Consider the following 27,730-nt stretch of genomic DNA (forward strand, 5'->3'; position numbering starts at 1 on the left):
TATCGTGTGTCGCCTAGACTTGGTCAATGAGAGGAGGTAAGAATTGACCAAGAGCAGTGAGTGCTTCTTACATTGATCTGCTGGACTGAATGCCGTCATGGGGAGACATTTCGAGAAATAATAGCTAGTGAGCTTCGCTTACTGGTTTAGAGTCGTAGCTGACATTGGACCATGTTCTACAAACACGACACAAGAAGCCAAGAACAAGCTTTTGATGGAGGAGACTCTTTGTTGTTCCCTGCTCGTACATGGAGAAGAGTTCCGTTCTGCTGTATGTAGTCTGTAACCAGGTATCTCTGGCACGTCAAATAGCCCGTGATACTACCAAAATGCTGTATGGACCAATTCAATAGGCGCTGCGCACCACCAATAGATAACGCACATTCCACGAGACAAAGACTTCTTTGCGATCTTAGCTGCGCGATTGAGTGTGCCCTCAAGCGGGGTCGATGGCTTTCGGCTGGGAGCTGCTGTAATGTTATTTGATCGCCAAGGTCAGCCAACCGTGACCCCCTGAATACCACAAACGACGACGTTATGCACTCTGATGTGACCTGAGCCTGCACCTCGAAACGCCCGTTTATCTTTTATTCTTTGAGAGCAATCAGCCCGCTTATTATAGTGCATATCACTTATTAGAAGAAAGGCACACCACTGTGCAGTGCAGTGCTGCACATATATGTATTGTTGTTTAGTCTGTAGTATAAGACCAACCAAGTCATCATGTTATGGCACAAACTATCGCCACCTGCCTAGGTAGTCTAGCACTTCTCCCCAACCACTGTCCTTTTTAATGTAGAGCCAACCCAAAGTTTCCTAGTAATAGTGCTCATGTAATGGAATTGTTTCCCCAATCCCAGTTCCCCACCCGTTACTATCCGCCAACCTTAGCCGTAACCATCACCCGTGAGACATAGTCGGGTAGGTTCCTTGGATCCGCACTCTAGAGGATAACGAGGACAAAAACCCTCTCCCAAGATATCCGGGCACGCAAGGTCAAAGGCAGGGTTCTGTCGTAGACTCAAGGGACCGAACAAGCGACAGACTGAGAGGGGACACATCCATGCCAGTTTACCACTAGCAAGTAATCGGTACTTAGTGATTATGGGGCATGGCGGGCCCTCTGACGCAAAAGCCCTGCTATCAGTGCATGCTGGCAATCTCGCCGTGTGTAGCGTCTACCTCCATCTCCACCTTCCTTCGCGTCCCCATATTTCCTTTTGAGGGCCCGAAGGCCTTCTTAAGTTAGTACATACCTTGCCTTGCCAACCTTGCCTTGCCTCACCTCAAAAACGCTCTAAACTCAACGTACCTGCACTGCACTGCATATTACCTACCTCGCCCCGTCCGACCCCATCCATCTCATAATCCATCAACGTTCCCGCTCTCGGTCGGGGTTCCGTGCCGCTCGTGTACATACTTACGCTATCTTGACACTTATTGTTCTTTCTTTCTTCTTTGCATCTTCATCCTCCTCTTTTCTCGCATCAACAAGAGCCATTCGCGTGCGTGGTCAGCCGAACAACAACGGGCGTTAATTCGACGACTGCGGTGGTGATAGTTTGGAAACCGTTATAATACGACTCGAGTATTCAACTTGCCATTCATCATTCGCATTGTGCGGCACGTCCATCAAACACTTACAGGTCAGCGACGACAACGCGATAGCGAGAACGCAAACCTAGGCGACACTTCGATATCAAATACACGGTCCCTCGAGGCGCCAAGGAACATTGCACGGCATCGAGGTCTCATCTTTGGCGACCGCGTTGGCTACGACCGTTCTCCGATAAACTTCAACTTAATTTAATATACCCTTCGTCTATAACTTTCGGAATGGCGCCTCCGCCCCCGAATCAGATATGACCTCGCGGACCCCCATGGGCGCCCATCCGCGGCCGCCTCAGCGTTCCGTGAGCTCATCGTCGTTACCTGTCCAGCGCCCCCCTCCACAACGAACGCTATCACACCAGCAGCAATTTGTACCCGCCTCGCCAGTTCGAAAAGACTCTTCATTTATCGATCTTACCGCCGACGCCGGCGATGTCACCCCTAACCGTTATAATACAACACCGAGAAGAGGCGGTTCACGTCTCCGTCTTGAGTTATCCCATAATGCTTCGACCGGCCCCTTACCTACGTCCGAATCACCACAGTCTCTGACACCTTCACGAATACCTGCCGACCCCTTTCAAACCATGGTCGGAAGTCCAGTTCCCATCAATAGCGCCAACTCAACTTCGATGCCGATGCCGACACGCCGACCCGTAACTTCACAATTGAGATCGGCTCCTCCCATCACCACGACGACTGCGCCTGCACTAGCCAAGAAAGACACCCGACCAAAGCCGTATACAGTTGAAGTTCCTTCCGCTGCGCCAAGGTATTTCGCAGCAAATCGACCTGAAACTACCCCTCGGAATCTTGTTGATCCCTTCAGCAAAGGTCTTAACTCCGGATATGCTGACTTCTTCCCCTGGAATGGGGCGCATTATGAAGATGAGTGGAGCAGCGAAGCCATCACAAAGGGAACCTGGGACAAGGTGAACTTGAATGTTCCCGAAACCTCATCTGCTAAACTTGCCATCTTCCCAGCTTTGAAGCAGAAGACTGGCCTGAATGCTCTTTCCACGATTTTCATGGGTGTTCTGACTCAGCGTAGACATCGAGGTCAGATCAATGCACCCTCGACTTTCAAACCACCGCCGCGAGTCACACTCACGGATACGAAGAGAGAAGTCTGGCTCAAGGACCTTGCCAATCCCGTCATATCTCTACGACGTCTCAGCCGAACGATTCCTCATGGCATTCGTGGCAGAACCCTGCTCGATCAATGCTTGAACAAGAACGTTCCTGCTGAGCGAGCTGTGTGGCTGGCAAAATGTGTCGGTGCCAACGAAATCAGAGGACTCAAGCGAAAGGGCGTCAACGGTGCCTTTGTTATGGGTGGTGAGCTAAAGTGGGCTCGTGATTGGACCGTCTTTGTCGAGCAGTTCGTTGATGCTGTTGTAACTGGCTTTAGCGAAAAGGACTGGAAAAATAGGGTTACGTATGCGTAAGTTTGGGCTACTCATATTACATACTTACAATTGCAAGTACTAACAACCAATGCAGGATTCGTCTAGCAACAAACCTTTATTCTGAACAGTTGCTGGATCGAGACCATTATCTTGATTGGATCGTTTCTGGAATCGAGAATAGCCTCCAGTCAAGAATCCCAATGTGGCTGCTAATAGCTCAGATATATTGGAAAGATCTCCTCAGGTTTCGCAAGTACGGCCGGCGGCTTGTCTTTGCTCTGCTAAGCCATTTGCATGTAGTATGTTGAGCGCACACCCGTCCAGTCTAACGTGCCGACTAACTGAAAACTAGATATATAACGATCCTGATCAGGATCTTCTTGTGCAACTGTCAAATAGACTATCAACCTTACTCAGCTCATTGGTGCTGTCCAACCCAGAGAGCTTCATTAATCCCGGTGCTTGGCCACGATACAAAAACACGCTTCAGGCCTTCTTACGTACTGACCATGAGCCGACTCAAAAGTCTCTACATATAATTAACTCGCGAAACTCGCGACTGGTTGTGTCCAGTACCGCTTCCCCTCCTGCTGGTAGGAGTCAGCTGGTGAAATTGCTTGATGCCGCTCTCAAGGAATCTGGTGATGATCATCTGGCAGCGACATGTTGGGCCACCAGTGAAAACAAGCCCCTGATAATGAAGACAGTCGTTGAGTGGGCTACTTCCTTCCACCGCCCCGGGTTGGCGAAAGTTTATGCTGCGGCTCGATTAATTCGACAATGGAGTCAATTCCGCGTGAATCCCACAACACCAATACTCGAGACACTCGATAGTATTTCCATCGAAGACAAGACGCGAAAGAACTTGATCTACCATTTGGTCACCGAACTGATTCGAACTGGCCATTTCTCTGTCTCTCAGTACATGCAGTGGACTATCTCACGCGGTGGCTACCACAGCGGAGCGGAAATCGACGCCGATTCAGGCCCGTGTTCTAGCAGATTGCTAGTTGAGCTGCCTCTCCATGCTTTGTCTGAGAAAAAGAGGGCCGAAAGAGGAAATCTGCTTAGACGCGCTGGAAACTATTCGATCGACGAAGAAGAGCAAGATATCGCCAACGCGATTAAGTTTGTTAGGCACACTGTGGGACTTCCTTTGCCGCCAGGTGATCCGCTGTTAGAACGAAAACCCGTCTCTCTCAAGAGACTACTTCCAAGAATAAGTAGCAGCAGCGGCGCTCTCAGGAGCAGCATTGGTGCACATCTTCGCGATGTGCTAACCAGTCAGTTCAACCACAATAGCCAACCCTCTCTGCCTCTGACCATGTACAACTCGATTCGAGCTATCATGGAAACAGCCGAAGACTATTCCATGCTGTCAGATATCCTTGGGGCGTGCTCAAAGACCGCCGATTACGATGTGCTAGCGTCTGTTGCCGATACCGTTCACTCGAATCTTCAAATCTTTTTGGCCCTGGGCAGTGCAAACGACCTGTTCAATGTCCTGATTGAACGTCTCAAGTCGATGAACGAAGAGCAGGGAATCGTGCCACGGCCATTACTCGCTTCCCTTTCAAGCCTCGCTCAGCGCATGGCTGGTCATGAAGTCGTCGCTTCCCACCTACGACAAGAGTTGCTCCTAAGTGACCGCAGCAATGCTGTCGATGCTTGCTCTCCAGTATCTGATATTGTGGCAGCTCCTACTCAGCATGCCGAAAACGAACTGGCAGAAGATGTTGAGAAACAACTGTCTAGTGGAACGCGGTTAGATCCCCCAACCATGAACAAATTGTTCAGGAGGATTATACCTGCACTTGAGCGAGGCTGGGAGAAGATGGACGATACACGCCGAGTGTTTGCAACATTGCTAACCAGGATACGGGTTTTTGATGCTCATCATTTCGATAAACTTATGACAGACTGGACAAGTCACGTTCGATCTCTCCCAAATCGTTCTGCTCTTGTGAGTCTGTTCCCTCTTCTGGTCAGTACAGGTTGCCTCACGATGCCGATTCTCATGAGTACCGCGAGTCCGCCATCAGCAAGTTTCCAGAATTTATCTTCGAATCCCTCAGGGAACAAGTTTGGTCCGGCAACATACCTACAGGAACTCCTGCAGCTCACTATCATGCCATTACCCTCAGGAACGGGACTTTCTGCTGAGGAAAACTATCGGTTCCATACTGAGCAAAAGTGCGCGAAGTTCGAGCAGTCGAAGGGACTCTTAAACTTGGTTCGCAACGCCCTCTTGGAGTACTCAGGCTTGAGAAATCATGCCAACAGTCCTGAGTTCCCACTTGACAATCCCGCGTGCCAAGAGAGTCTTCTCGAAACCCTGCGAACTCTTGTACTAGTTGACTCGTCTGCCGTCTCCAATGCTCTTGGTATCAAGTCGCTACCAGCTGAGGCCGTGGGTCTTGTACGCAAGGTGACGACCAAGCTCCTTATCCCTGGCGATTCTGGCGATACTCAAATCTCGTTCGATCATATCTTGCAAATTGCTAACGAGCTGACTCTGCCATTTTGTCAACTCAAGCTGAATTTGGACTTGTCTTTGCCACAGCCCAACGCAAATGAAGGAGACCAGGGCTCTTCCCGCTTTGAGATATTTGCCAAGGCTATGGACCGAGCCATTGAAGCGGGCAATATTATGTGGACCAGTCTCCTACCTTGTTTGAGCGATGACATCACCCAGCACCTCAAGAGCCAGGCTCAATCTGTATTTCTCGAGTTTATCCCTTCATCCAAGGCGCCAGAATGTGCCGATACTGGGTCAAGACAATCACTGCGCATGGCTGAGAACTTACTGGAAGTAGTAGAAGCCATCATCTCTGGGCAACCTCCTCCGATGATGGCACAGCTATCTTTGGGGATGGTTGAGAAACTGACAGATCTATGGGAAATCATTGCAGCGGGACCCCACGAACGTCCCAACTGCTACACCGCTGTACTGCAACACTGGCTGCCTGCTATGCTTCGTTTTGTTACCCTCCACAGCTTATCATCTGAACCCCCTTCGGCACCACTTCCGACGGCATCGGCAACACGACCTCCTATCCCACCTGTTCACGACACTCGTGCCCGCATTATCCTTGTTCTCTGCGGCTTGCTGCTCGAGCTTGATACAATATCGCCTGCTATTGCCGGTTCACTCCCTCAACAGGTCTTCGATATCGCAATCTTACTTGTGGATGCGCTACCAGAAGATTTGCGAGCCAATTGTGCCAAGGCCATCTTGCTTACCTCCGGCGGACTACCCAGCCAAGGGACTTCTTCTGACCCTCGGCTCTACTACCTGTTCAGCTCGCCGCCGCCGTCACTCTCAGACAATCTCATGCTCTCCCACCGGGAAAAAGCAGCAAACCCGCAAAGTGCTGTGGCTCGTGGCATGGGTGCTCAATACGGTATCGGTCCCGCCGTTCAGGAACGTCTCACCCCTTTTGTTCTCCGTCGTTGGGAGGTGCTTAGTGAGCCAACTCCCAATGTCGGCGAGAATGATACAAGTCTGAGCTTGGGTCTTTTTGAGGCTATCAAACTTCAGTAGCATTGTCAAGAAGGCATCTTACTACTATTACTACATTACTATTGATGTCAGATCCCTTGACATTCCACTCCACATCGTGAATACTACACGAAATATTCCTTACATCATCATATTTCTAACTCTGTCCGAGTTCTCTTTTCTTTACATCTCATGGCTATACCCCTGTTACGGAACTCAGGCGTGTTTGCATTAGCGATAATATGCACTGCAAGACGGGTTTTCCTTTTATCAATGTTCAATCCGGGTTACACGAGGCATCGTACAACGAAGGGTCTCATTTTCTTTTTTGTTGGCAGTTGGGGCAGTTTATCTTTTATCATTTTTGTTTCTCTGATTCATTTCATTACTCCCCTTTCTTAGTTTTGGGATCGTTTGGCTTTTTGTTTTTGCATGGCGCTGCGTACAAAGAGGACTGGTGAAACGGTTGATGATATGTCAAGCACAGAACACGCACGATACATTAGCATACATGTATGAAAACACCGGATTATGGCGTGTCGATGAGGAAATGGGAGGGCGCAAGGCTCGCTGCATTTGTTTGTATCACTCGCCGAAGTGCATAGCATAGAAGTCAAATCAAGTTACTTGATTCACATAATCTTTCTCTACACATGTTCATTCAGAGCAAGACTAGACCAGCGAAGCAAATTGTGACGGCCATAGCGATGCCACTATAACATTATAGTAAGACACTGTTGTCAGACCAGTAGAGCTCAAGACGGGCTACAAGGTGGAATGGTAATTTATTTGAAAGAATTGTTCGTTCTTCGAGCTGGTCTGATGAAATGTTAACTTTTGGCCAAATTTTCTCTTGTAGCCTCTGTTGAACTTTGAGCGAAGTTCACAATCGGCGTAATGAGGCCACGTTATCCACTTAGTCAAGCTGGGAGTCAAAAATTGATAAAAACCGACCGAAAGATACCAATCAAGCACAATTTTTTTTTCTTCCAGATACAAGCACACATGTTCTTCCCATGCTGTTGAGTGTTCCCCCCAGGCACCTTACCCTAAAGCCGTACACCAATCTGCCTCATCGCTATCAGGATGGCCTTGAAAGCACTCATGAGAGGAACATTTGGGTTGCAGAAAGCAGATACAATTTTAAAGAAACGCTCAAAATGACCGTCCAGTAATTATCTTACACTAAGTTCCAAGTATGCGAAGAGACGAACATGCATTAGATATGAGACGCCATGCAACATAAAACAGTCAGCATGGACGGAACCAAGGCCTCCCCTCCTTTCTCCTTAGCAAGCTTTACCCATTAGGTCCCTCTTACCCTTACCCAACATGCGACGCAGATACAAGTCTAACTAATCCTCATCAAAAATCTGCAGTGTGTTCTGCAGGATGGTGTCGATGGCCTTGATCTGCCAGCCCGCATCAGCGATAGCAGTGCTAGGATCAGTGCCCATGAGCGTAGGGCCAAAAATGACAGCAAGGTTGTGACAGTTCATACGATTCACATGGCTGTTGTCCATAACCCTCCAGAGGTGAAGGGTAAGGGCACGGAGAGTAGCGTAGTTGGGGTCAGGCAGGCTATTGATGATAGCGTGAAGAGAATCACGGCGGAGCGTATCATCTTCGTGCTCTGCGTATATTAGTTAGCACATTCATGTAGCCATTCAGTCGGGATGTAAGGAACATACTGGCAGCAGCAATGAAGCTATCATGGTACTCGAGAGTAAGTAAGGGGTCAGGGAGGTCCCGGAAAAATTGCTTCAATAGACCAGTGACACTGTTGACATCATGATAGAAGTTCTCGGGGTTCCTAAAGTCGAGAGCCGGGCTGGAAGACTCTATTTCATCGTTAGTCTGTCCTCTGATAATGATCTAGTACAACATACCTGTGTCGAACATGGTCTTGAGTCTCTGAATATGAGCCATAGATCCAGATTGTCGGTAGATACCCTCCACATTAAGGCCGTACATATCTACCGCCTGGATACACTGATGGACTACCATTGGCACAGCTAAACTGTCCCGCTCATAAAGACGACTGAGTGGTAGGCCGAACACTGGCCTCGAAGGTCCAGAAGGCCCAGAAGGCCCAGGAGCAGGCGGGGGATGACTAGACGCCCCGTAAGGAGGCGGTGATCGCCCAGCCCCCGGAGGTCCATGGCCCGCGTTCGCACTGCTGCCTGTACGTTCATGAGGAGGCTGATTGGGGCCAGTTTGCTGAGAAGGAGAACCACTCGGCTGGAAGGGGAGTGCACCCAGCTGTGGTGGGCCAGTCGAGCTAATAGAACCGCCGTTGCCATATCTCTGGCCAGGTGCTTGCTGATTGGGACCGGGGCCAGGGCCGGGGCCGGGGCCGCCCTGCTGCAGTGGCATGTTTCCTTGGCTGAAGCTCCTGTTATGAGGCTGCGAGAATGGGCGCGGGTCGTCAGAAGGGAAGGAAGAATCGCCAGTGATACCAGTGATGGGACCAAGTCCCAGAGTACTGGTTCTTGATCCCGGGCCAAGGGGCTGGGGCCCAGAGAAGCCCCCCTGAGGTGGTGTCTGTGATACAGGGGATTGCACAATAACAGGCTGTTGAACGGGACCACCTGGCACATGACCACTGGTGTTTGGAGGGTTCAGAACCTAGAACTGGCGTAAGCGACGAGGCATATTACCCGTTGATGTTTACTCACCGGATTACGCTTGTACTCAACCTCACCGGTATTGGCAGGTACGCTTCTGTGCTGTGCTGTGACATAATCATTCAAGTCTTTGTCGTTATCGATCGAGGAAGCGGCCTGTCGCAGGCTGCGCTGGAAACTGATGCTTTGAGCTCCGGGGCCTTGAATGGGGCTCACGCTCAGGCCGTTGCTTAATAGCAGGCGTTCGTTGAAGGAGGCTAGTGAGTGTAAGTGACGATCGCATTTGGGCAATACTTAAAAGCTTACCAAACTTCTGCATTTGCAAAGAGATACCAGCGTCAATCTCCTTGATAGAGTCCTGTAGGGATCTGATAGCTTCTGGACGTGTCGTCGAAACGAGCTGGGCCTTCTCAGCCTGCAGCGCTTGGACATGTCCGTGATATGTTGAGTCGGCCGCCTGAACCTTCTTCAGCAACTCGCCCTCGTGCTGCTGAGCAGACTTGTGGCCCTTGAGGCCGAACATCTTGCCGCTCTGGCGCGACTCGCCCGTCTTGACTCGCTCGTAATCATCGGCGAGAGAGTCGTACTTGGCCTTGCTCTTACGCATAGTCTGTTCCATCTCAGCAACCTTATTCTCGGCGGACAGGCCATTTTGCTTCCACGACTTGCGGCTGCGTTCTGCAACGCCGGCGAGCTCCATAAGCTCATCGTGCATTTGATGCAATTCTTTCGAAAACTCAATCCCGTTCTCGGCCATGCGTTCGTGGGTGCTCGCCATTGCTTCGTATGCGCTACCAAACGTGCCTTGGCGGTGGTCGGGTCGGCGCATGACCTCTTGAGTCGTACGCGTGAGCTTCCTGATACCATTGGCATGGTCCTCTTCGAGACTGGATCGCTTCTTGAGAAACAATGCGAATTCCTATACGATAACGAGTCAGCGCGGGTCGTGTTGGCAGCTTGAATGACCACTCACCTTGGCAGAAGCTATGCTCTGCTTGAGACGATTCAGAAGAGTAACAATACCGATCTGCAAAGTGAAGTTAGTATATGATTTAGACTTTGTTGTGCTGCTCTCTTGCAGGCTGATAGTACCTCAGAGGACAAGACATCTGAAACTTGTTTGAGACCAGAATTCGCACCAGATGAGCCGGCCGGTTGTGTGGGAGAAGTGCTATCACCATCTGGGTTTTGGGATTTGTTCATGGAATCGTCAACGGTAGCGCCGCCGTTGTCTGATGAAGGACCTTGAGTATTTGTTGGAATGTAGCCCAAGGACATCATGCTGCCTGACCTTCCGCGCTCCTGTTGAGGAGAGAAGGCGTCGTTCGCCGACGGATTGTAGTCGTTCATGGTGCCGAGCGCAATCAATGATGTTTGCACGATTATATACTGATATTATCAGGAATCGTTCGAGGTTTCTGAGTGTGAGACCCTGTCGAGGTGGTGGCTCACATTCCTCGAGCTGTTCGGGTCGTGGAGCAGCGATTGGGCAGGAAGGGTCGCTGTAACAGAGCGATAGACCAGCCTCTGTGATTAAGTACGACGCCAACGTGTACTATGAATGCGACGAGAATTCTTGGGGAACTCGAGTTAAGTCGAGGCGACAATAGTGACAAAGGTGCTGAGAAAGGGTCGTGGTGTTCTGATGGGGAGAGCTTCGCAATCCGCAGCGGGGGTCTCAATTGATTCGGTGCCAGGGACTGGTTGGGCCGATCGATAGTCGTCAAGACAGCACGGCCTCTCGGAAATGATGGATGGTGGGGGTAGAAGAGAGAGAGAGAGAGAGTGTGTGTGTGAGAGAGAGAGAGGGAGAGAGAGAGAACAGAGCGAAACAGATAAATACGCGCGCACCCGTATTACGCAGAAACAATGACAAAAAACAAACGAGTTCCAACCAAAAGATTCGAACAGTTTATAAGATAATGTGGAAGGAAAGAAAACAAGATGCAAATCAAATGGAGGTGCAAGCGGAAATGGAACTGGAGACCTATGAACTGGAGATGGAGATCGACTGGTCGGTCGGTGGAGAGAGGGAATGGAAAAGGTAACACTCCACCTCCACTGAAGCTGTAGTGTAACACGGCACCGGATTGGATGGGATCACGCTGATTGTGGCTGAGCCCAGTCTTTACGGGTTGGGTTTCATGAGCAGATGCCACCATGGAACTAAACTCTCTCCATGGGCAGCCTTTAGGGGTCTCTTAATTGACGCTCACGGGATGCCGTCAGGGGATAAGAGGGACCCTGTAAACTAGAAAGGTGCTAGACTAAGGTATAAGGCCCAGACGGTTCATGGCTTTCCAGCTGCCAGGCCAGCTAAAAGCAGACATCCATCATGACTATGCGCCATTGTTTACCTCGCTTGTAACATCATTCACAATTATCCATCCACGACGGTGCCTGGAAATATCTTCCTTCCTGCTGGGGAATACCAAGACAAATCCCCTGCTCGCTCATTACCCAACGTGTTTGGTACTGTAAACAGGTTACAAGCCACAACGGCAGGCGGCAGTTTTCAAAACGATTTACCGTCGCCATCGAGATTTACTTTTTCTTATTGTATAAGCATATCAAGTGTCACAAAACTTCTCAGAATCATCTGATAACGGCCTGGCAAGCTGACAGACTGGCAGTGTCAGATCACCAGTCTACCGGCCCAGTGTGTGTGCCAATGGATCGTCCCACCCAGGGTTCTTTGACCGTTGAAATACTGCCCTTCTTTGGCTGCGGGTGCCAGCATTAGCTCGTCTATCAAACGGACAACCAATATGGCGCAGTGCCGCATTACTCTCTACGGCGATATGCAGTCATGTCTGCAGAAGCGAGTGAAACCGTAGTGTTTTCTTTGTTGCTTACAACACACCTCGGGCTTTTGAGGGCTTCAACGAGGTTTGATCTGTCATATATATGCGCACCTATACTCGGAAGAGAACCGAGAGAAGCCCTTCTGCGCAAATGAAGTATACGAACCCCCAAAACCAGCGAAAAGGCTAATTATTGCTCAGACATGGCTTCTCCTATTTATAAACCCACTAGTGTTGAAAATCCTCAAGCTAATATTCCTGTTTCATATCCAATCCCAGTATCGTTCGTTCCAGTACAGGATACACGCACGAGACTATGGAAAGTCTACTTGAATTGCCGAAGCACCTGTCTAAAACGAGAGAAACGACATACAACCACAGCCGTAAACAAACAGCAATAACCCGCATTGCGGTGGGTGTGTAGGTGGTTTGTTACACAGGCCGAGTCCTCATACCACCCACGTTACGCACACTGATACGCTCCAACAAGAAGGCAACAAACGAGGAAAGATAGAGAGAGAGGAAAGAGATCGCTGAATTCTCCGACACACGAGCCGTGTTTGCCACTTTGTTTGACAATGCGACTCCAGCCCTGACAAACAAACCAACGGAGGCCCACGGCGAGGATCAGCCCACCCTTGTACGATAACGAAGACACTCCATTCATATGTGATGGGACCCTGGATTGAACACCAACGTCAGCCCTTTGTATCCATTGATGCCCTAATCGGAGCATGCAGCGGTCGAGGCCAGCAGAGAACATGCACATGAAGAGCATGGTTGAATGCATTCAATTGTGATTCCAAATCATATCTAGATAGAGCCCGGGGTATAAATAATTATGCACCATCATCCAGACCTCCACATATCTCTCGTAGGAACTCGTCCAAAATATGAGACAGTGTCCGATTCAAGTCCGTCACATACTCATATCTCTATATCTCGAGTGGAGAAAAAAAAAACCACGCTCTATTAAGACCAATGTCTGGGTATAATAGTAACCAATAGAGCGCCATAGCAAAATGAGCCTGTCATCCATGACTGTCCCTCTTTGAAATGAGATGAACAAGTACGCGGCTATGATGCTTGGGCCATGCTTTTGAAATGATGCCTGCAACTCCGGTGAAGAAAGAGGAAAGAAAAAGAACCGGTGGAAACGAACCAAAAAGTCGTCCGCTTTCCGTGACCGATGAAACCTGGTATCATGCTGTGAAAGGAAAGAAACGTCGATGATCAGACAGATATTACAAGGTAATAAGACGTAAGGTATTCTGTGATATGGCAAGGCGATTCGTAAAACGCAGGTGAGTCGTGAATGCAGTGGTGCAACAGCGTTGCTCTGCATGATTACAAAAGAAAGTCACAATTTGCCCTCACTTGCTGGAAGTGGCAACCTGTACTTTATCTTCGGGCCATGTTGGTGTAGGAATGGGCGCGTACTTGACACCATCTTGAGCTTCAAGCTCCTTGCGAAGGATCTCAATAGCCAATTCCCATCGACGCACCAGCTTAGCCCTCCGTGACGAAAATGTGTTGGCCAGCACTTCTTCCTCATGTGCCGCCTGGGCCGCCAACTTGTCGAGTTCATCACGGTTCTGGTTGAGGAAATTCTCGTACTCGGTCTCTTGTCGGTCAATGAGCTCTTCCATACGTTTGGCCTGGCGGTCTCTCATGACGTTGATCTTCGCTTGGTGTGACCTTTCCATGCCGTCGCGGATGTTGTACTGTTGGCCCAGTTCACGAAGATCACGTTCTGTAACCACACGTTGAGGCTGCGTACTTGCCGAGTCTGGACTTGAGCTTCCACTGTTGCGTCCCAGACCGTCGCAGTAAGCTTCCATGTGCTTCAGTCGAATGTTGACACTGCGGGCACTGGCTTCCAAGGTATTTCGAAGGTCCATCTCGGCAGCCACTTGTCGATCTTCCAACTGACTAATCGATTTGGCGTGTTCTTCCTTCATCTTTTCCTCGTCCCCGACATGTTGTTGCAACATTGCCTTCCTTTGCTCGACAAATCGGGACCGCATGTGCTCTCTTCCTTTTTCAAAGAATTCGAGGAAACGAGCCAGCTCTCGTTCTTGTGTCTTGGCCATGTCAGAAAAGTCCCCGTTGTTGCGCGTTTGTCGCTCGGCTTCCAGTCGTTCAGCTGAGGCTGCCGCGGCAGCTGTCTCTTGCATGGCCTTCTCTTCCTCATATTCAGCCAACTGAACCTGCTCTTTCATTCTCCTCCGTTCCATCTCTTCCTCTTGATTACAACTGTTGGGGCACCCGGAAGTAAATTCCCATACACCGCCGCAAGTATAGCAAAACTGGGCTTTGCACTTGCAAGTCATGTGCGAGCTTTCCCTTTCTTGTGGAACCAAATTTTGACACTTGTAGCACCTCTTCCAACCGGCCTTGTCACCTGTTTTGATAACCTGGTCCAGTTCCCAATCCTCCGGGCAGTCCTTTCCCGTAGGATGGGCGTTATGTTTGCACATGAGGCAAACTCTAGTGTTGCATTTACGACATGTGACATTGGATGGATATTTGGGATCCAGTTTTTGACGTGGTGGAATGAACTCGCCGCAAGATGGATTCGAACAGAATACCCTCGCTTGCCAGGGTGTGCTGTACTGGACGATAGCCTTTAAGAATTCCTGCTGAGCATCTCGGCTGAGCAGGTCCCTTATCACCGAGCCGGGTAGTGGCTGGGCACAGCACCTCGGAGGCATGCTAGATTCGTCAGACATGGCCGCATGAATGAGTGATCTTAAACAGTTATCGCAATAGGTGTGGCCGCATGAAACGCTGTGTAGTGATTTCGAGCTTTTGAAATCGGCACGGCAGCTCACACAGGTCCTACGACAATAGTCAGTATGTTCTGGATCTGTAAGACAATATCAATCGGAGTCCAGGTTACGCACAGAACGACCTGAATCGGCTGGGGGGACCTCTTCTTCCATCGTAATTTGAATCCTGACTTGACACTGAACAAACTACGTTTCGTCTTGCCGCTAAAAATGCTTGGAGGAGAATCGGCAGGCAAAAGCGATTGTCTTGTAGTTTTTGGGTGGTTATGGTGAGGATCAATCACAGAAAGATATCGATCGTATTGGCCGAAGCTAAGATCATTGGATTGGCGACCACTTGATGGCGCTGGGTCAGGTGTAGGTGGACCAAACAATGACGAGTGTGTCGTCAAGGCCGTACTGGTTGAACCGCCGGAAAGCATAGAGAACGTCCGCGCATTGTAGGCCGTTGATGCCGATTCGACGCTTGACGTGTTGCGTTTATCAGCGACTGGTGCACTCGAGATGCCGAGGGCATTCGCTTTGGACACAAGATCATCCTCGATCTGGTTCTCTGTTCTGCCATCCCGTAATTGCAGTACGTTGATGAAGTAGTCCAAGTCGTTTAGCCCGGGAGCTGTGGCATTTGTGTTAGTTTCTGCGCCGTTGTTGGCGCCAGGGCTAGCGCTTGTAGTGGTGGAAGGCGTTGTTGTGGTTGTGGTGGAGTTAGCCATATCAACAGCGATGATCGGACTCTGGCGAAGGACTGTCGCGATCATGGCTTGGGGAAAACGGCTGGTTAGCCAGGGGTGGTGAGAAATGTGGCGGTGAAGTTGTCAAGTCGAGTCGGGTCGGAAGATAATATAATCTTAGTGCATCGTCGAGAGAAAGACAAGATCGGTAGGGGAAACAGTTATTGTAAGTTGAGAATGGAGAGAGAAACGAGGTTTGTCGTGGTTTGATTTGATTTGGTTTATTTGCATGGGGTGAGGCACTGAAAGCTGGTTGAATATTGACTTGGTATGGACCTAGGTAGTACTGTAGGAGGCAGGTACTAATGTATGGGGTTGGGCGGTTCCCGTGTCTTTTGAAGTTGGATCGATAATGGAGCAGAACAAATCAGATCAGACCAGACCAGGCCAGGGCCAGACCAGATTAGGGCGATTCAGCTGGCGATTGACAGTTGGCAAATATGCGACACCTCTTTTTCTTGGATTTGAGTCAATTCAAATCTTGGGCTCGCATTCGATCCAATACCAGTTGCTGGGAGAAGAGTTCCGGCCGGAACGTTGGAGGTAAGTTTAGTGTGGATCGAAGAATGACGACGGGTTGAGGTAGGTAGCTGTTAAAGTTCGATGGTTGAAGATTGCGCCACTAGGTAACAGCAGGCGAGAAAAGAGAGAGTGTGTGGGAAGGGGCAGAGAAGGAGATAGGTCTGGATATAAGTTCAGGTGTGAAATAGCCGGGTACCGTACCAAGAGGAAAGAGTAGAGAAGAGAAGACAGAAGGAAGTATTGAATATTCTGTACTCGATATAGAAACAAAGATTCCGATGGGCGCAAAGATGAGCCGGAAACAAGACTAAGAAACCTGAGATAGAAGGGGATGGAGTCGTCGGTTTTAAAAAGACCCAGGTCGAGGGCAGTCCGAGAAGCCGGGATGAGATGGGATGGTGAGCTCTTATTTAATTAATAGCCTGACCCAGAATCAAGCAGGAGGGGACCGAACCGACCCTCTTTACTTGGGAGGGCAGGAGGGATACCTGCTCCGAAAGAGAGCATTCAAAGGTTCAGGGCCAAACCGTAATGGGATGAGGTGAGCAGATCAGAGACAAGGCTAGAGTTGAGTGAGTTGAGTTGAATTGAGTTCACGGTACGGCTTACAGGGTTGTCGATGCTATTATAATGGGGAAACAGGTATCTGTAGGTAAGCCGGTACTCGATTCGCTCAACTACCCAATTCTCATGCATCAAGGGACCATCCAACAATGTTATCTACACGGTACACGTTGTTTCATTCGATTCGACTCGGCTCGATACGAAACCATTTGCATCATCATCAGCATCGAGATTTGAGAACTGTACGGAGCATCCGACATGCGTAATAGGAATATCCATGATTCTTGATCCGCCTCATTCTCATTCACATTCGGCCTTGGCCCATTGGGCATTAGATGCACCGTAAAGGATAGGCAAACTAAACAATGCAGAGTCCACCAACAACATGAAAATCAGATCAGACCTGGCCCAAGCAAATAATCAATCAATCACCTCGGGACGGGTCAAACGTCAACGTCAATGCCTATGCCAGGGTTCGGCTGACTGAATGAGCGAATGACTTACAAGGGCAGGGCGGCAAACCAAAAGCAAGACAGGGGTGTCAAGTGTGGGAAAGACAGGGAGGATAAATGGGGAACAAGAGTCACGGGAAGAATGTGTAGCTATATTAATCATATGAGGACTTGTACAATGTAGGGGGTCAATTTTTCTTATCCCTTGAAGCATCTGAGTCTGCATCTCCGGTCTCTCCCTTTGCGTTGTTGTAAACGAGGAGCCTATTGTTCTTCTTGCTGCATATTTCCAGCGATGCTCACTGCCCCCATCGTATAGTGGTCCCGTGTCGTCTCACAACAGCGGAGAGTTGCCTGCCTTGAATCGTCTGTGCCGCAAATTAGGTAGATGTAACCACCAAAAGCCGTTCCTGTTCCTGTCCTGAATTTGTCCCCGGCAGTCAGGTAAGGTCGGTCAGGTAAGGTCAAGCCAAGCGCCACGGGCTGAACAGGGTGTGTCTGGTCCACTGAATGAGGCCCATTGCCAAGAAACCAACATGATTATTAGCTTCACTGCCCATCCCGCTATTGTTAGGGATACTGTTGGTGTTGTTCTTCACTTCGTCGACGATTGCTTTTTTGTCCCCTCCAGTGCTTTACTTTTATGGCCCAAGGGCCGTACAAGGAAGGAAAGGACTTCTGCTATACGCCGAATAATCTATTACTACTTTTTTTAAGGTTGACGTAGCAATTCATATATTGGATACAAAGCACGTCCGTCTCACGGAGTAGATCAGGCTCTGTCACCAACTGAACAATTTTTGTCAGAATCCAATATGTTGATCGTCTCGCCTATCATGACGTAAAATGAAAGCTATGTGGTTACTTAGACTAGCCAATTACTCTAATGATCAACCTATAAATTTTGCTTGTCATTCGTGTCGATCCTTTATCAATTGGCACAAGCCGGGTCAGTTGTTGTGATAGTGATATAGCTAGTAAAAATAGTATGTAATCTGCATGTGTGTATGCATGTGCTTGGTTGAAGTCGATTTCACTTTTGTCTGAATCTCGATAAAACGCTTTTCGTAAACACTTTGGTAGCCAATAAGAAAGCAGACATACGCTCTGACTCAATAACTCATCATAGGTACTTCGCTAAAACAACTAATGCTTTCCTTGGGTACAGATGTATGACATGGAGTTTGACCCGCAGCAATACAATTGCATCTTTGCCTGTGGGCATTGTGCACTGAAATACAAGTGCAATATGCACTAAATAGGTAGCTGCAGTACAGTCATTGATAATGCAACATCAAACGTGACCCTCGGATGAATGAGTCCTTTGTATTTGTTCGTGTTACAACCGGGCGTGCAGCCATCGCACACATTAGGGGACGAAAATTGGAAGAATAAAAAACACTTCCGACGATCACCGCATCTTCATTTCCCAAATATTCGGGCGAGCTCCATCCCGCATTGGGCACCCTTGAAGCGGTATTGATAAGAGACAGAATAAAGAAAAAAGCAAACATGATATCATTGGCGATAAGATACAGTATTAGTACCCCGAACACCGAGATCAGCGTACAGGTATGATGTACATATCATGAACCAAGAAAAGCCTCACATAACGAATCTGCAGGCTTTCGATAGATTGAGGGTTGTTTGCTTGTCTATCACATATTAGAATGTGAATTGTCTGTGATTTACGTAGATCTTGATATCCCTCAGCGGTAGATCACCCGCATGTCTCGGAGTGATAGCCACAATGAGAACTTGGGCCAAGGGAAAACCCCACGCCCTTTGATCAAGGGTTCTGCCCCCGGAGGAATTTGTAAAGAACCGGATCTATTTGGCGCTCTCCAACCGGGATATCGTGCAGTCCAATCAACTGTTCAACGTATGCAGCTGCAACGTCGTCTAAGAGAGATCTAGACATGGAACGGCGAGGGAGACGTCGGCAGTATGTGATATGAGTCGTTGGGAGCTAGAAACTACACTGTAAGTTCCAGACCTTCATCCCTCTAACCAAAGCCGCTCATGTTTCCAAGCCAATGGGTTCCTATGTCTAGACTCTAAGGGCACACACATTGATGTGTATTATGCGAATGTGAATGCAAGGTGCCCTATTGGCACAGCTATTCAAAGGCACCCGATCAATTACCTGAAACTCCTTACTAGCTTAACCAACACATGCCACCAAAGGGCCGTTCACCTTTGCCTAATACTAACCCTTCAACCGCCCGTCTGGCCGAACCATCGGCCGATTACTATAAAGTCAGTCGATCAATTTAATGGTCGACTAGTTACAATCACTCAATAACCCGACACCAACTAGAGAGAAACGCTCGACCACAGATTGATGGAGGCTATGCTCCTCACAGACGCAAGCTCGCGGGAACTAAGAGTTAGTCCAAGTTCATAGTAAAAACGCACATAGGTATTCAGGTATTCGAGTCAGAAACTCGACCTTAGCCGAAGCTTGCGCCCATCGGGTGGGTGGCTGAGGTGTGTCTCAATCGAGCAATGGACTTGATTTTCCAGCGATGGATATCGCCCAAGGTTTTCAATACGATAATCAAGGTTCAAGCGGGCTGGACTGAGCCGAGCGGGAAGTTAAAAGACAGAAGCTGGAACTTCCGTACTACATCAACCTATAGTTGCCTATGCGCCAGATCCAAGACATCAAAAACCACCATTGTTCCGATTACGCAGACATCCAAACTTCGGCAGCCACTCAGTATCAGCCGCTTTATACCATTTGTAGCCATTATAACCCAATACTATTATGCCTTATTCTTGCCTAACCTAGGTCCTAAGTCAAGCGTACTAAGGTCGCAGACTGTCCGTATGCCGGCAAACAAAAACGGGCTGCATGAGTGATCGACGCGGATCGACGATTCCCGAAGCCAAGACTAGCCATCAATAACGGTTTGACCTCTCTTATGACAGGGCACAAGACACTGAAGGCTCCACACCAGACTATAGCTATGTAGTATTTCAACATATGCTCATCTTTCTGAACCGATAACCTCTCGAATTTGCAATCTCAAAAATCCCACACTGATACGCTGCAATACGAAGGGCCTGGGGCGGGGATTGCGATCAACACCTTCATCCAAGTTGTTGGTGCAAGCAAAAACCAACAACCAACATGTTTGACTCATCACCAACAGCTGTTGGTTGGCAGCCACCATCAGTTGACACAACTTCAAGACACAATCCAGGGGTCTAGCAAATTAGGCTAAAGACATTCATGTGTTTGTCGACCTGGTCAGTTCCGTGACCGAACACCATACCACGGCAATGAAAGTAGAAAGACAAGAAAAACTCAAGAAGCAGGGACACAAAAACATAGGCAAGGGAATCGAAAGAAGAAACGAACGCAGAAAGTCGGTGTATAACAAAAACATCACTCTTTTCTCATAATGCCTTGCCTTGCATACCTAGACAGGCAGCCAGCTAGGTAGGTAGCTATAGCCATCATTGACTATACCGAATAGGCTGCCTTTCCTCTATGTAATGCTTCTCACCGACTAACATCAATATTATTATCTGAAACATGCATCGTCTCCGGAGTCAAACTCTTCCTTTGAATTGAACCCCACCAGTTGCAATGTTTCACAAGCGAAGAACTTCCCTGGAAACTGACCTTGTTTAGCCTTACAGCAAAATATAAACCCTGATCCTGGACAGCAGACAACTCTTTTTTGAAATGTGCTCCGAATGATGCTATTCTTTCGTCGACGGCAAGAGACCTGTGGGATGTTCTTTGATTCAATGCAGGGAGTTTAAAACCATACAGTACTATCATGTGCCTGAGCCATCCAAAAGTTTTAGGAACTTGTGTCTTAGATCGAGTTACCGTCTCAAAGGAGGAAAAGGCTTTGCTTCCTTACATCGTGTTCCGTGTCCTATCCCATCTACATTGTGGCTCGGAGCTCGTCCGGACAAACAACATGCAAGAGTCTAGTGGCTTGCTGATCAGAAACAATGCACGGCAAGTCAAATTCGTAAGAAGATCTATTCATAGCTAGCTCAATTGTTACTTCGAGGCCAAAGAAAAATTTACTGCAGGCCCCTTTCGCTGCATGTGCTTGGATGTACGATCGAAGCCTGATTGCCGATAATGCTCTTTCAGCCCACGCCACCCAAATGTGACTCCAATTGGTGATTGGGGATACCGATATAATTTGAGTGGGTGATCCTCATTCAGCATGTTACGTCAAATATACAGATAAATGAGATATTGAGGTCTTTCTTTCGAGTCGTCATGTCATGATCTGAGAAGTAAGAAAGAGTGTTTCGAGACATGGTTGAAAACAAACTATCTGATACTAAGCATTTATAACTAAGAAGGGTGTTAAAGATTGAGACTTCATTTATATTCATACTATAAACATCCTAAGTTGTTTAGATTAACGTAATAATGAATCCTGAGGACTGTACGTGAGAGTTGCAGAACTGAGATTGTAACACTTTTGCACTTATGAATCACAAAACTCCTGAGCCTTCGGAAATTCTGCGAAAAGCTTGACTTGATGAATGATCTAACTGTGTACTATGAAAGCATTATTAAAGAATGTCATATAAGGCCGAGTAGTTTTAGGACCATCTTGTCCAAGTCAAATTCCTGTTGAGTGATGTTGAAAACATGGCCAATTGTCATACCACCTAAGTACCTGGGATGCGCGGTGTGTGGAAGAATAAATTGTTGGCACGATTAACGGCAGGACACTTCTCTTTAAAAAGTCTGAAAGGCTACCAACTAGGTTAAGCGCCAAACTCTTTGTTGAAAGTAAGCTCTGTGTCTAGTTCTTTGTTCATTTCTCAGCTGACTCACTTATAGCTCGGCTGTGAACATGAGTACCTACCCAACGAATGGCACGGTCGTCATTGTGTATCACGGAACCCAAGTATCTGACGAACCATGTAATCACGGTCTGTTTGTGTAACTTTGTAAGGTTATTCTTGTTAACCTTACATCCACCCAGACACATGTTGGCTCCTTTGTATATGCCTCCACTTGCTCTCTCGGCCCCCCCCTGTTGCCGTCGGGTATCCCCACTAACTAACACTTAACTTACTTAATTCTAGACCCCAGACGACCCTCCTCCGGACTTCCCTTTCCTTCACCCGCGCGTCAACTTAGACTTTGAATAACCCTCGACCACTATCTTTTGGATATTATCAGCCGTCAACATACGATACTTTCACATCATTCATTACATTTTGGACATAGAAACTCTCGAATCCTCACGTTTCAACCCTTGCACGCTCTGTCGCGCATCATATCATGGCAGCGTCTGGCCTTATTGACCCGACAAAGACGGGCAACTATCCCGTTATTCTCGGTGACGCACTCCTGGGCAAAACGTCTAATGAGATTTTTACCGGTATACAATGTGCGTTTATTTGACTTCCGCGACCAAACTTCTTAGTACTCATATCCCTTCCAGACAACCACAAACCTACTCTCTCGTCAGACCAAGCGCCAAACTCGGCCCGCATAAAACCCTCGGTCCCTACCAAAACAACCTCATACGACCTCACCTATACCGATAACGACGAGAAGTATGCTTTCACAGGCACAAGAAATACCAGCAGCGGCCAATATGTCCTTTACTTCGATCCTAGCCGCGAGGCCTTTATTCTCGACCTTGTCGACTCTACCTTCAACATGAACATCACTCGACTGCCTGGCAATAGCGATCCCGATAGTTTACGTAGACAATATCCACACATCGATAGCAGCGCGTCAAAAGCCAGCGCCAAGACAGAAAAGAACAACACGGATGCAGAGAAGCCCACGACAAAGGCACGCGCCAAACCATCTACCCAGAAGAAAGAAGTTAAGCGCAAACCCGAGAAGAAGCAGGCGCCAAAGAATGTCGCGCTCTCGCTCCCTGTACCAATGCCCGCGCAGCAAAAGAAGCCTGCTGAACCTAAGAGACGCACACCGGCTCCCGAAGAAGAGGAAGAGGAGGATGATGACGATGATGGCGGTCTTCTGGTGGAAGACCCTGGCGCCGACACCAACGTGACGCGTAGAACCGACTTCTCACCGGCATTTCCTTCCTTTCGCCGATTTGACGAGTTTATGGACCAGCGTGAATCCGAGGGAGATGACGCTGATGGTGAAGAGGATGACGAGCCCGACTTTGACAAGTTGCCAAGTCCTGTCAACAGCCGCAGCTTTTATGAGACTGGACCCGACCCTATGGATGTAGATGAGGAGGAGGAAGCCGAAGAAGAAGATCCCGAGGTGGATCTTGCGAAGGAGCTCGAGGATGCATTTGAAAATTTCGAGAATAGCCAACAGGAGAGCCCCGATGGGGACGAGAGTGAGATTAGTGAAGAGGACTAGAAGAGAGTGGAGTGTGGATAACTGGATTATTTCTTGGAGAAGTTTGATTTTGGGTTTACTTGGCGTTTTCAAGGACGGTTCAATATCTGTTAGACAACGGCTATATGGCCAACCCGGCGTTGTAGAGTTTCATTTCGAAAGGCACAATGTTTAACGATACCATCAGCACTCCCAAGGCTCCGTCTTGGTTTTCGAATTTAGTTATACTATTATAAGTAGCAACAACAAGATATAAGAACTGCAATTTCATAGATTCAAAAACACACGGTGTTTTTTGAAACATACTATCCGATTCTCTCGATGCCCTCCCCTTTGTCATGATACTTCCACTTCTCCCCGGGCAAATGATCGGAGATGCCCTCGATAGCATCCTCAGACCACAGATGCACCTCTGAGTAGGCCAACTTCTGACCCCACTGCTTGAGTTCTTCTTGGTCGAAGGTTCCAACCGACATGCTCATTGAGTTGGACTTTTCATTGCGCCAAAAGAGCCAGCTACCGCAACTGGTGCAGAAGCCGCGCGCAGCGTCTGGCGTAGCATGGTATCGCGACAATGTCGTCTGCGAGGTAAATGCGACGCTTGATATGGGTACCTTATGCAGCCATGCGATGAGCGACCCGCCATTCTTACGGCATTGGGAGCATTGGCACGTTGAACACTTTAGAGATATATTAGCATGTGAAGATTAGATGGGCACATCATAATTACGCCTCTCCTCCAGTCATGGCTGGAGGGGAATGTCACTCTATAACGGACAGAACCGCAAAGGCAACCGCCAGAGACAGCCGTGGGATACTGCTCTGAGGCCATGGCGTTCTTGAACAACAAATTACGTTGGTAAGATGAGTATATTGAAGCGTATATTTTATAGGAGTTGTTTAGATATGTTGTGTCGATGGCATGACTCTATCATCAGTGCGTTTTATAGACGAACCGTGGGTGTCAATGGCGCCTTTCGCTTCCTTGCTTTTTTTTTTTGGCGCCTATCTATTCTCGATCGTTATTTTGCTGTTCCACTCGACGGGCGCAGCAAGCGAACATTCGCTAGTACATGAGATCAGGTCTAGGCCTGGGTATATACACGTTTTCCCAAGATTTCGTGTGAATAAAGTCTGTAGTGTGTGACATGAACGTTGACCTACGCTTCCATTCAAACAGCTTCCCATCTCGCAAGCCATCCAACGCTTTCGCCCGCATTGCGCACGATACAATACCTACCTTCCCTCGCGTTCTTTCTGATATCGTCCAGAACCTTTTCAACGGCAATAGAGCCAATAGCCATGCCATGCCCTTCACTAAGACTAAAGGATCCAGTAGTAACAAAGCCAATCAGGTCCTCGGCATTTGGAACAAGGGGATGTCCGTTCATGTCAGATTTGTTAGCTGCCGGAGATGGGCAAAATGGGGGTTTGGCGATAAGTTCAGCAGCAAGTTGACGTTTCAAAGATTCTAAGTCGTGAGGGCGTGAAGTTCTTGATGGCCGGTCCTTACCTCCAGTAAAGGAAGGTGCTTGAGAAAGCCATTGTGAACGGAGATCATGTGGGAGAGAATATAGTGATAGTGAGTCAGGAGGGATGGTGGCCGGCACCTCGGTTTCAGTGGATTGTGGTGCTGGTGCAGGCCGGGAAGGGAGGCGGTAGATGCGAGCGCAGGGTGTGATGGTGCCTCGAGAGACGACAGAGATGCGGACGCCTAGAAGAGCGTTTCTGGGTACCGTAAATGTTGTAGGAGAAGTGGTGGCTTGAGTGAAGGAATCTTTGGGAATCTGGCATAGTTGGTATAGGCGCTGCTGTTTTTGTAGCTTCAGTGCCTGTGTTGACTCCGTTGACTCATCGTTATCAACATCCATGGCATCTTGGCCGTGGCTCTCTTCACATTCTGATGCACCCACAGGACCGAATAGCATTTCAAAATCGCTAGCGAAGCCATCTCCCACCTCACCTTTCCTCCCTCCACCCAGATCGAGAGATTCCCAGACTGTTCTTTTGCTCTTTGGCCGTCTCTCCCAAGCAGCCTTCCTTTTACGCCGCTGTTCAAGCTCCCAACCAGCACCGGCCTTAGTCCCAGGGAAATCTCCCGGGAACCAAGGCTGGCCTCGCTCGAAGGCGACGTGGCGAATCTCGTCTAGACCAGCAAAGCGTGGATTGCCCCCGGAAGAAAGGGGATAATGTACTAGGCAGTACCAGATATGCTGTATGCACTTCCAAGGGGCAAGTAAGGTCCATGTGCCTTGTGTTTGAGTGCCGGTCCCCGCACGTGAGGCGAGGAGAGTGATAGGGATGGGAGGGTCGGTTTGTATTGGCTTTAGAAGCGTCCCAGGGACCTTCTTGCTTTTCCGTTTGTCGACTTGTTTCTGTGATGGAAGGAGAGACGCGCGATGGCGAGCGTCTCGATCAAAAATGGCATATGGCTTTAAACCCTCCTCCGCCGGCCAGGCCGCAATCTTTTCGAGCAATCGCAATTGCGTATCATTATCATCAGGGACCTCAAGGCGTTTTGGGGGGTAATGAAAGCGAGGATCCTGCACCGAGAAACTCAGCACAGTATCTGCAGGTAGGGTAGCCGCATTGGTTAGCCCTGCCAGCCCTTTGAACATCTCCGCGTGTGTAGTCTTGACCTCATCTTTCCGGGAATAAGGGTGCAATACGGCCAAAAGGGCCTCTGTCGAACCTGGCCCAGACAGGTCGATACTGCCGATTTCAAACCGAAGGTCCTCAATGTAGAGCCGAGGGGTTTCCTGTTTTGTCAATGACAATAATTCGTTAAAGAGTTCAAGGAAGGCCGATGGGTGTATCCTGAAGAACACCTGTCGCTGTTCCTTCTTAGGCTCCTGGTTTGGTTCCACCATGAGGGACTCAGGATTCCATAGGATAGTGCATGGTCCAATAATTTGTCGATCATCGTGATTTGGCTGTTTTCCGTTGATGGCCCGACTCAAAACCCCGGTCCACGACCTACTTCCGAGCCTCCATTTTGTTCCCTTGTTATTCCAGCATGAATCTTGAATAACACCTACTCGCTTCAAAACGCGTTCGACTCCGGCGCGATTGCCAAACAAGCCAATTGTGCTCATGTAGCTCGTCTCCCAGATAACTGCCCCTCTATCGCCTTGTGCTCGATGGGTTGGTCGATGAATCTTTTCGTTCGGCGTCAGAGGTATAGCAAATCGCCATAGAGGATCCAAGGGATCGGTCATCCTTGCCCTTTTCGCATGCCATGAGTGAGTCGGTAACCAGGTCTTGTTGAGTTGTCGCTTGCGGAACTTGGCCTTTGGTTTCGGGGGTTCGTTGAGTTCGTTTCGTCGAATCTTCGGTCTCGGTGCCCGTCCCACAACAGCCAATGACTTTTCCATATCGACATCTCCATCCTTCTTCGCCTTCGCCAGACTGGCCTTGCGCTTCCTCGTCGCTAAGATCCCCAACTTTCGCGCTGTCTCAGCTCGTATCCTCGCTCTTGTTGTCCTGGGCTTTCTCCGTCTCGCTTCCACTACTGGGGTGTTGTCATCCTTCATTTCCTTTACGGCACGTTTCCTCAGCCGACGAGGTACCCGCTTGGGGTTGTGGCTTGCCGTGCGACGGCGTAAGCCCCGGGGGGGTTTCTGAAAGGCACGACTGCTACTAACGGCCTTGGACGTTGCCTTACTTTGCTCCAGAGCGCGGATTTCGAATTCACGAGCTGCCACAAAGGCCTGAACATCGAGATTCCCATCCTTTATTACAGCCTCAGCAGGTTGTGCAGGAATACTGCGTGCTGCGTAGACCATTTGGCGCCTCTGCGCAAAGTTGTCGCCGCGGCCATTTGCAGCTGAAGTATCGGCTTTCCGCTTTTTACTATCTGGCCCGGATTGGGCTCCGGTAGACGATCCCGGAGCCATGGCGAGAGAACGTTGATGGTATGGGTATCAGAGTTGCGAGCTGTGAAATTGAATAGGTAGGTATGATATAATTAACTTTGACGCGCAGGGTTGACGCAAAAATAAAGCTTTATCGATAAGCTAACTTAGGTTTGTTAGTGACAATCACAATCAATGATGGCCCGCCAGCCGGCCTTCCTTCAACTAGCAGTATCATGACAACTCAGAAACATCGTTCTGGGACAAGACTTTGGCTTCCCTTATTTGAGTTTTGACCAACGCAAATCGCCATAAGAAATTCCAGGTCTCCAGCGACGGAGATCTTCTAAAAAGCCAAAGATTGAGCACTTAATCAGCTGGGGTTGAACACGGTGCCGTTTTATATCCTTGGAAGCAACAGACAGGTCCATATTTTGCCATCATTCGGTACAAATTACCTAGATAGCAAGCAGACTCTTATTTGAAACGCCGCAGTTTGGTCCTCGTCATGTTCGTATTGCACCCTAGCCTAGC

At 48.8% G+C, this 27,730-nt stretch overlaps 6 protein-coding genes across 6 annotated transcripts, besides 4 other annotated features; 2 read left to right on the forward strand and 4 right to left on the reverse strand.

The window, feature by feature from the left end:
• Positions 1-1,862: 1,862 nt before the first annotated feature.
• Positions 1,863-6,564, forward strand: FPSE_10690 (uncharacterized protein; the record flags this gene model as incomplete). The annotated part of the gene is made up of 3 exons (XM_009263807.1): positions 1,863-3,055; positions 3,115-3,319; positions 3,373-6,564. The coding sequence occupies 3 exons, from the start codon at positions 1,863-1,865 to the stop codon at positions 6,562-6,564; spliced, it is 4,590 nt and encodes a 1,529-aa protein (XP_009262082.1).
• Positions 6,565-7,877: 1,313 nt separating this feature from the next.
• FPSE_10689 (uncharacterized protein) lies at positions 7,878-10,499 on the reverse strand (the record flags this gene model as incomplete). The annotated part of the gene is made up of 7 exons (XM_009263806.1): positions 7,878-8,155; positions 8,214-8,363; positions 8,412-9,150; positions 9,201-9,406; positions 9,456-10,068; positions 10,123-10,176; positions 10,242-10,499. The coding sequence occupies 7 exons, from the start codon at positions 10,497-10,499 to the stop codon at positions 7,878-7,880; spliced, it is 2,298 nt and encodes a 765-aa protein (XP_009262081.1).
• Positions 8,855-8,884: a repeat region.
• A 418-nt stretch (positions 10,500-10,917) lies between the features above and the next one.
• Positions 10,918-10,970: a microsatellite.
• Positions 10,971-13,326: 2,356 nt separating this feature from the next.
• Positions 13,327-15,503, reverse strand: FPSE_10688 (uncharacterized protein; the record flags this gene model as incomplete). The annotated part of the gene is made up of 2 exons (XM_009263805.1): positions 13,327-14,794; positions 14,860-15,503. The coding sequence occupies 2 exons, from the start codon at positions 15,501-15,503 to the stop codon at positions 13,327-13,329; spliced, it is 2,112 nt and encodes a 703-aa protein (XP_009262080.1).
• Positions 15,504-15,834: 331 nt separating this feature from the next.
• Positions 15,835-15,883: a microsatellite.
• Positions 15,884-16,563: 680 nt separating this feature from the next.
• Positions 16,564-16,592: a microsatellite.
• A 5,700-nt stretch (positions 16,593-22,292) lies between these two features.
• On the forward strand, positions 22,293-23,363 carry FPSE_10687 (uncharacterized protein; the record flags this gene model as incomplete). Its single annotated transcript, XM_009263804.1, has 2 exons — positions 22,293-22,401; positions 22,456-23,363. The coding sequence occupies 2 exons, from the start codon at positions 22,293-22,295 to the stop codon at positions 23,361-23,363; spliced, it is 1,017 nt and encodes a 338-aa protein (XP_009262079.1).
• Positions 23,364-23,647: 284 nt separating this feature from the next.
• On the reverse strand, positions 23,648-24,174 carry FPSE_10686 (uncharacterized protein; the record flags this gene model as incomplete). The annotated part of the gene is made up of 2 exons (XM_009263803.1): positions 23,648-24,022; positions 24,121-24,174. 2 exons carry the CDS (start codon positions 24,172-24,174, stop codon positions 23,648-23,650), a joined length of 429 nt encoding a protein of 142 aa, XP_009262078.1.
• Positions 24,175-24,514: 340 nt separating this feature from the next.
• On the reverse strand, positions 24,515-27,238 carry FPSE_10685 (uncharacterized protein; the record flags this gene model as incomplete). Its single annotated transcript, XM_009263802.1, has 1 exon — positions 24,515-27,238. The coding sequence occupies one exon, from the start codon at positions 27,236-27,238 to the stop codon at positions 24,515-24,517; it is 2,724 nt and encodes a 907-aa protein (XP_009262077.1).
• Between the last annotated feature and the right edge of the window lie 492 nt (positions 27,239-27,730).

Source organism: Fusarium pseudograminearum, chromosome 2 (assembly GCF_000303195.2).
Source record: "Fusarium pseudograminearum CS3096 chromosome 2, whole genome shotgun sequence".
NCBI classification, from domain to species: Eukaryota; Fungi; Ascomycota; class Sordariomycetes; order Hypocreales; family Nectriaceae; genus Fusarium; species Fusarium pseudograminearum.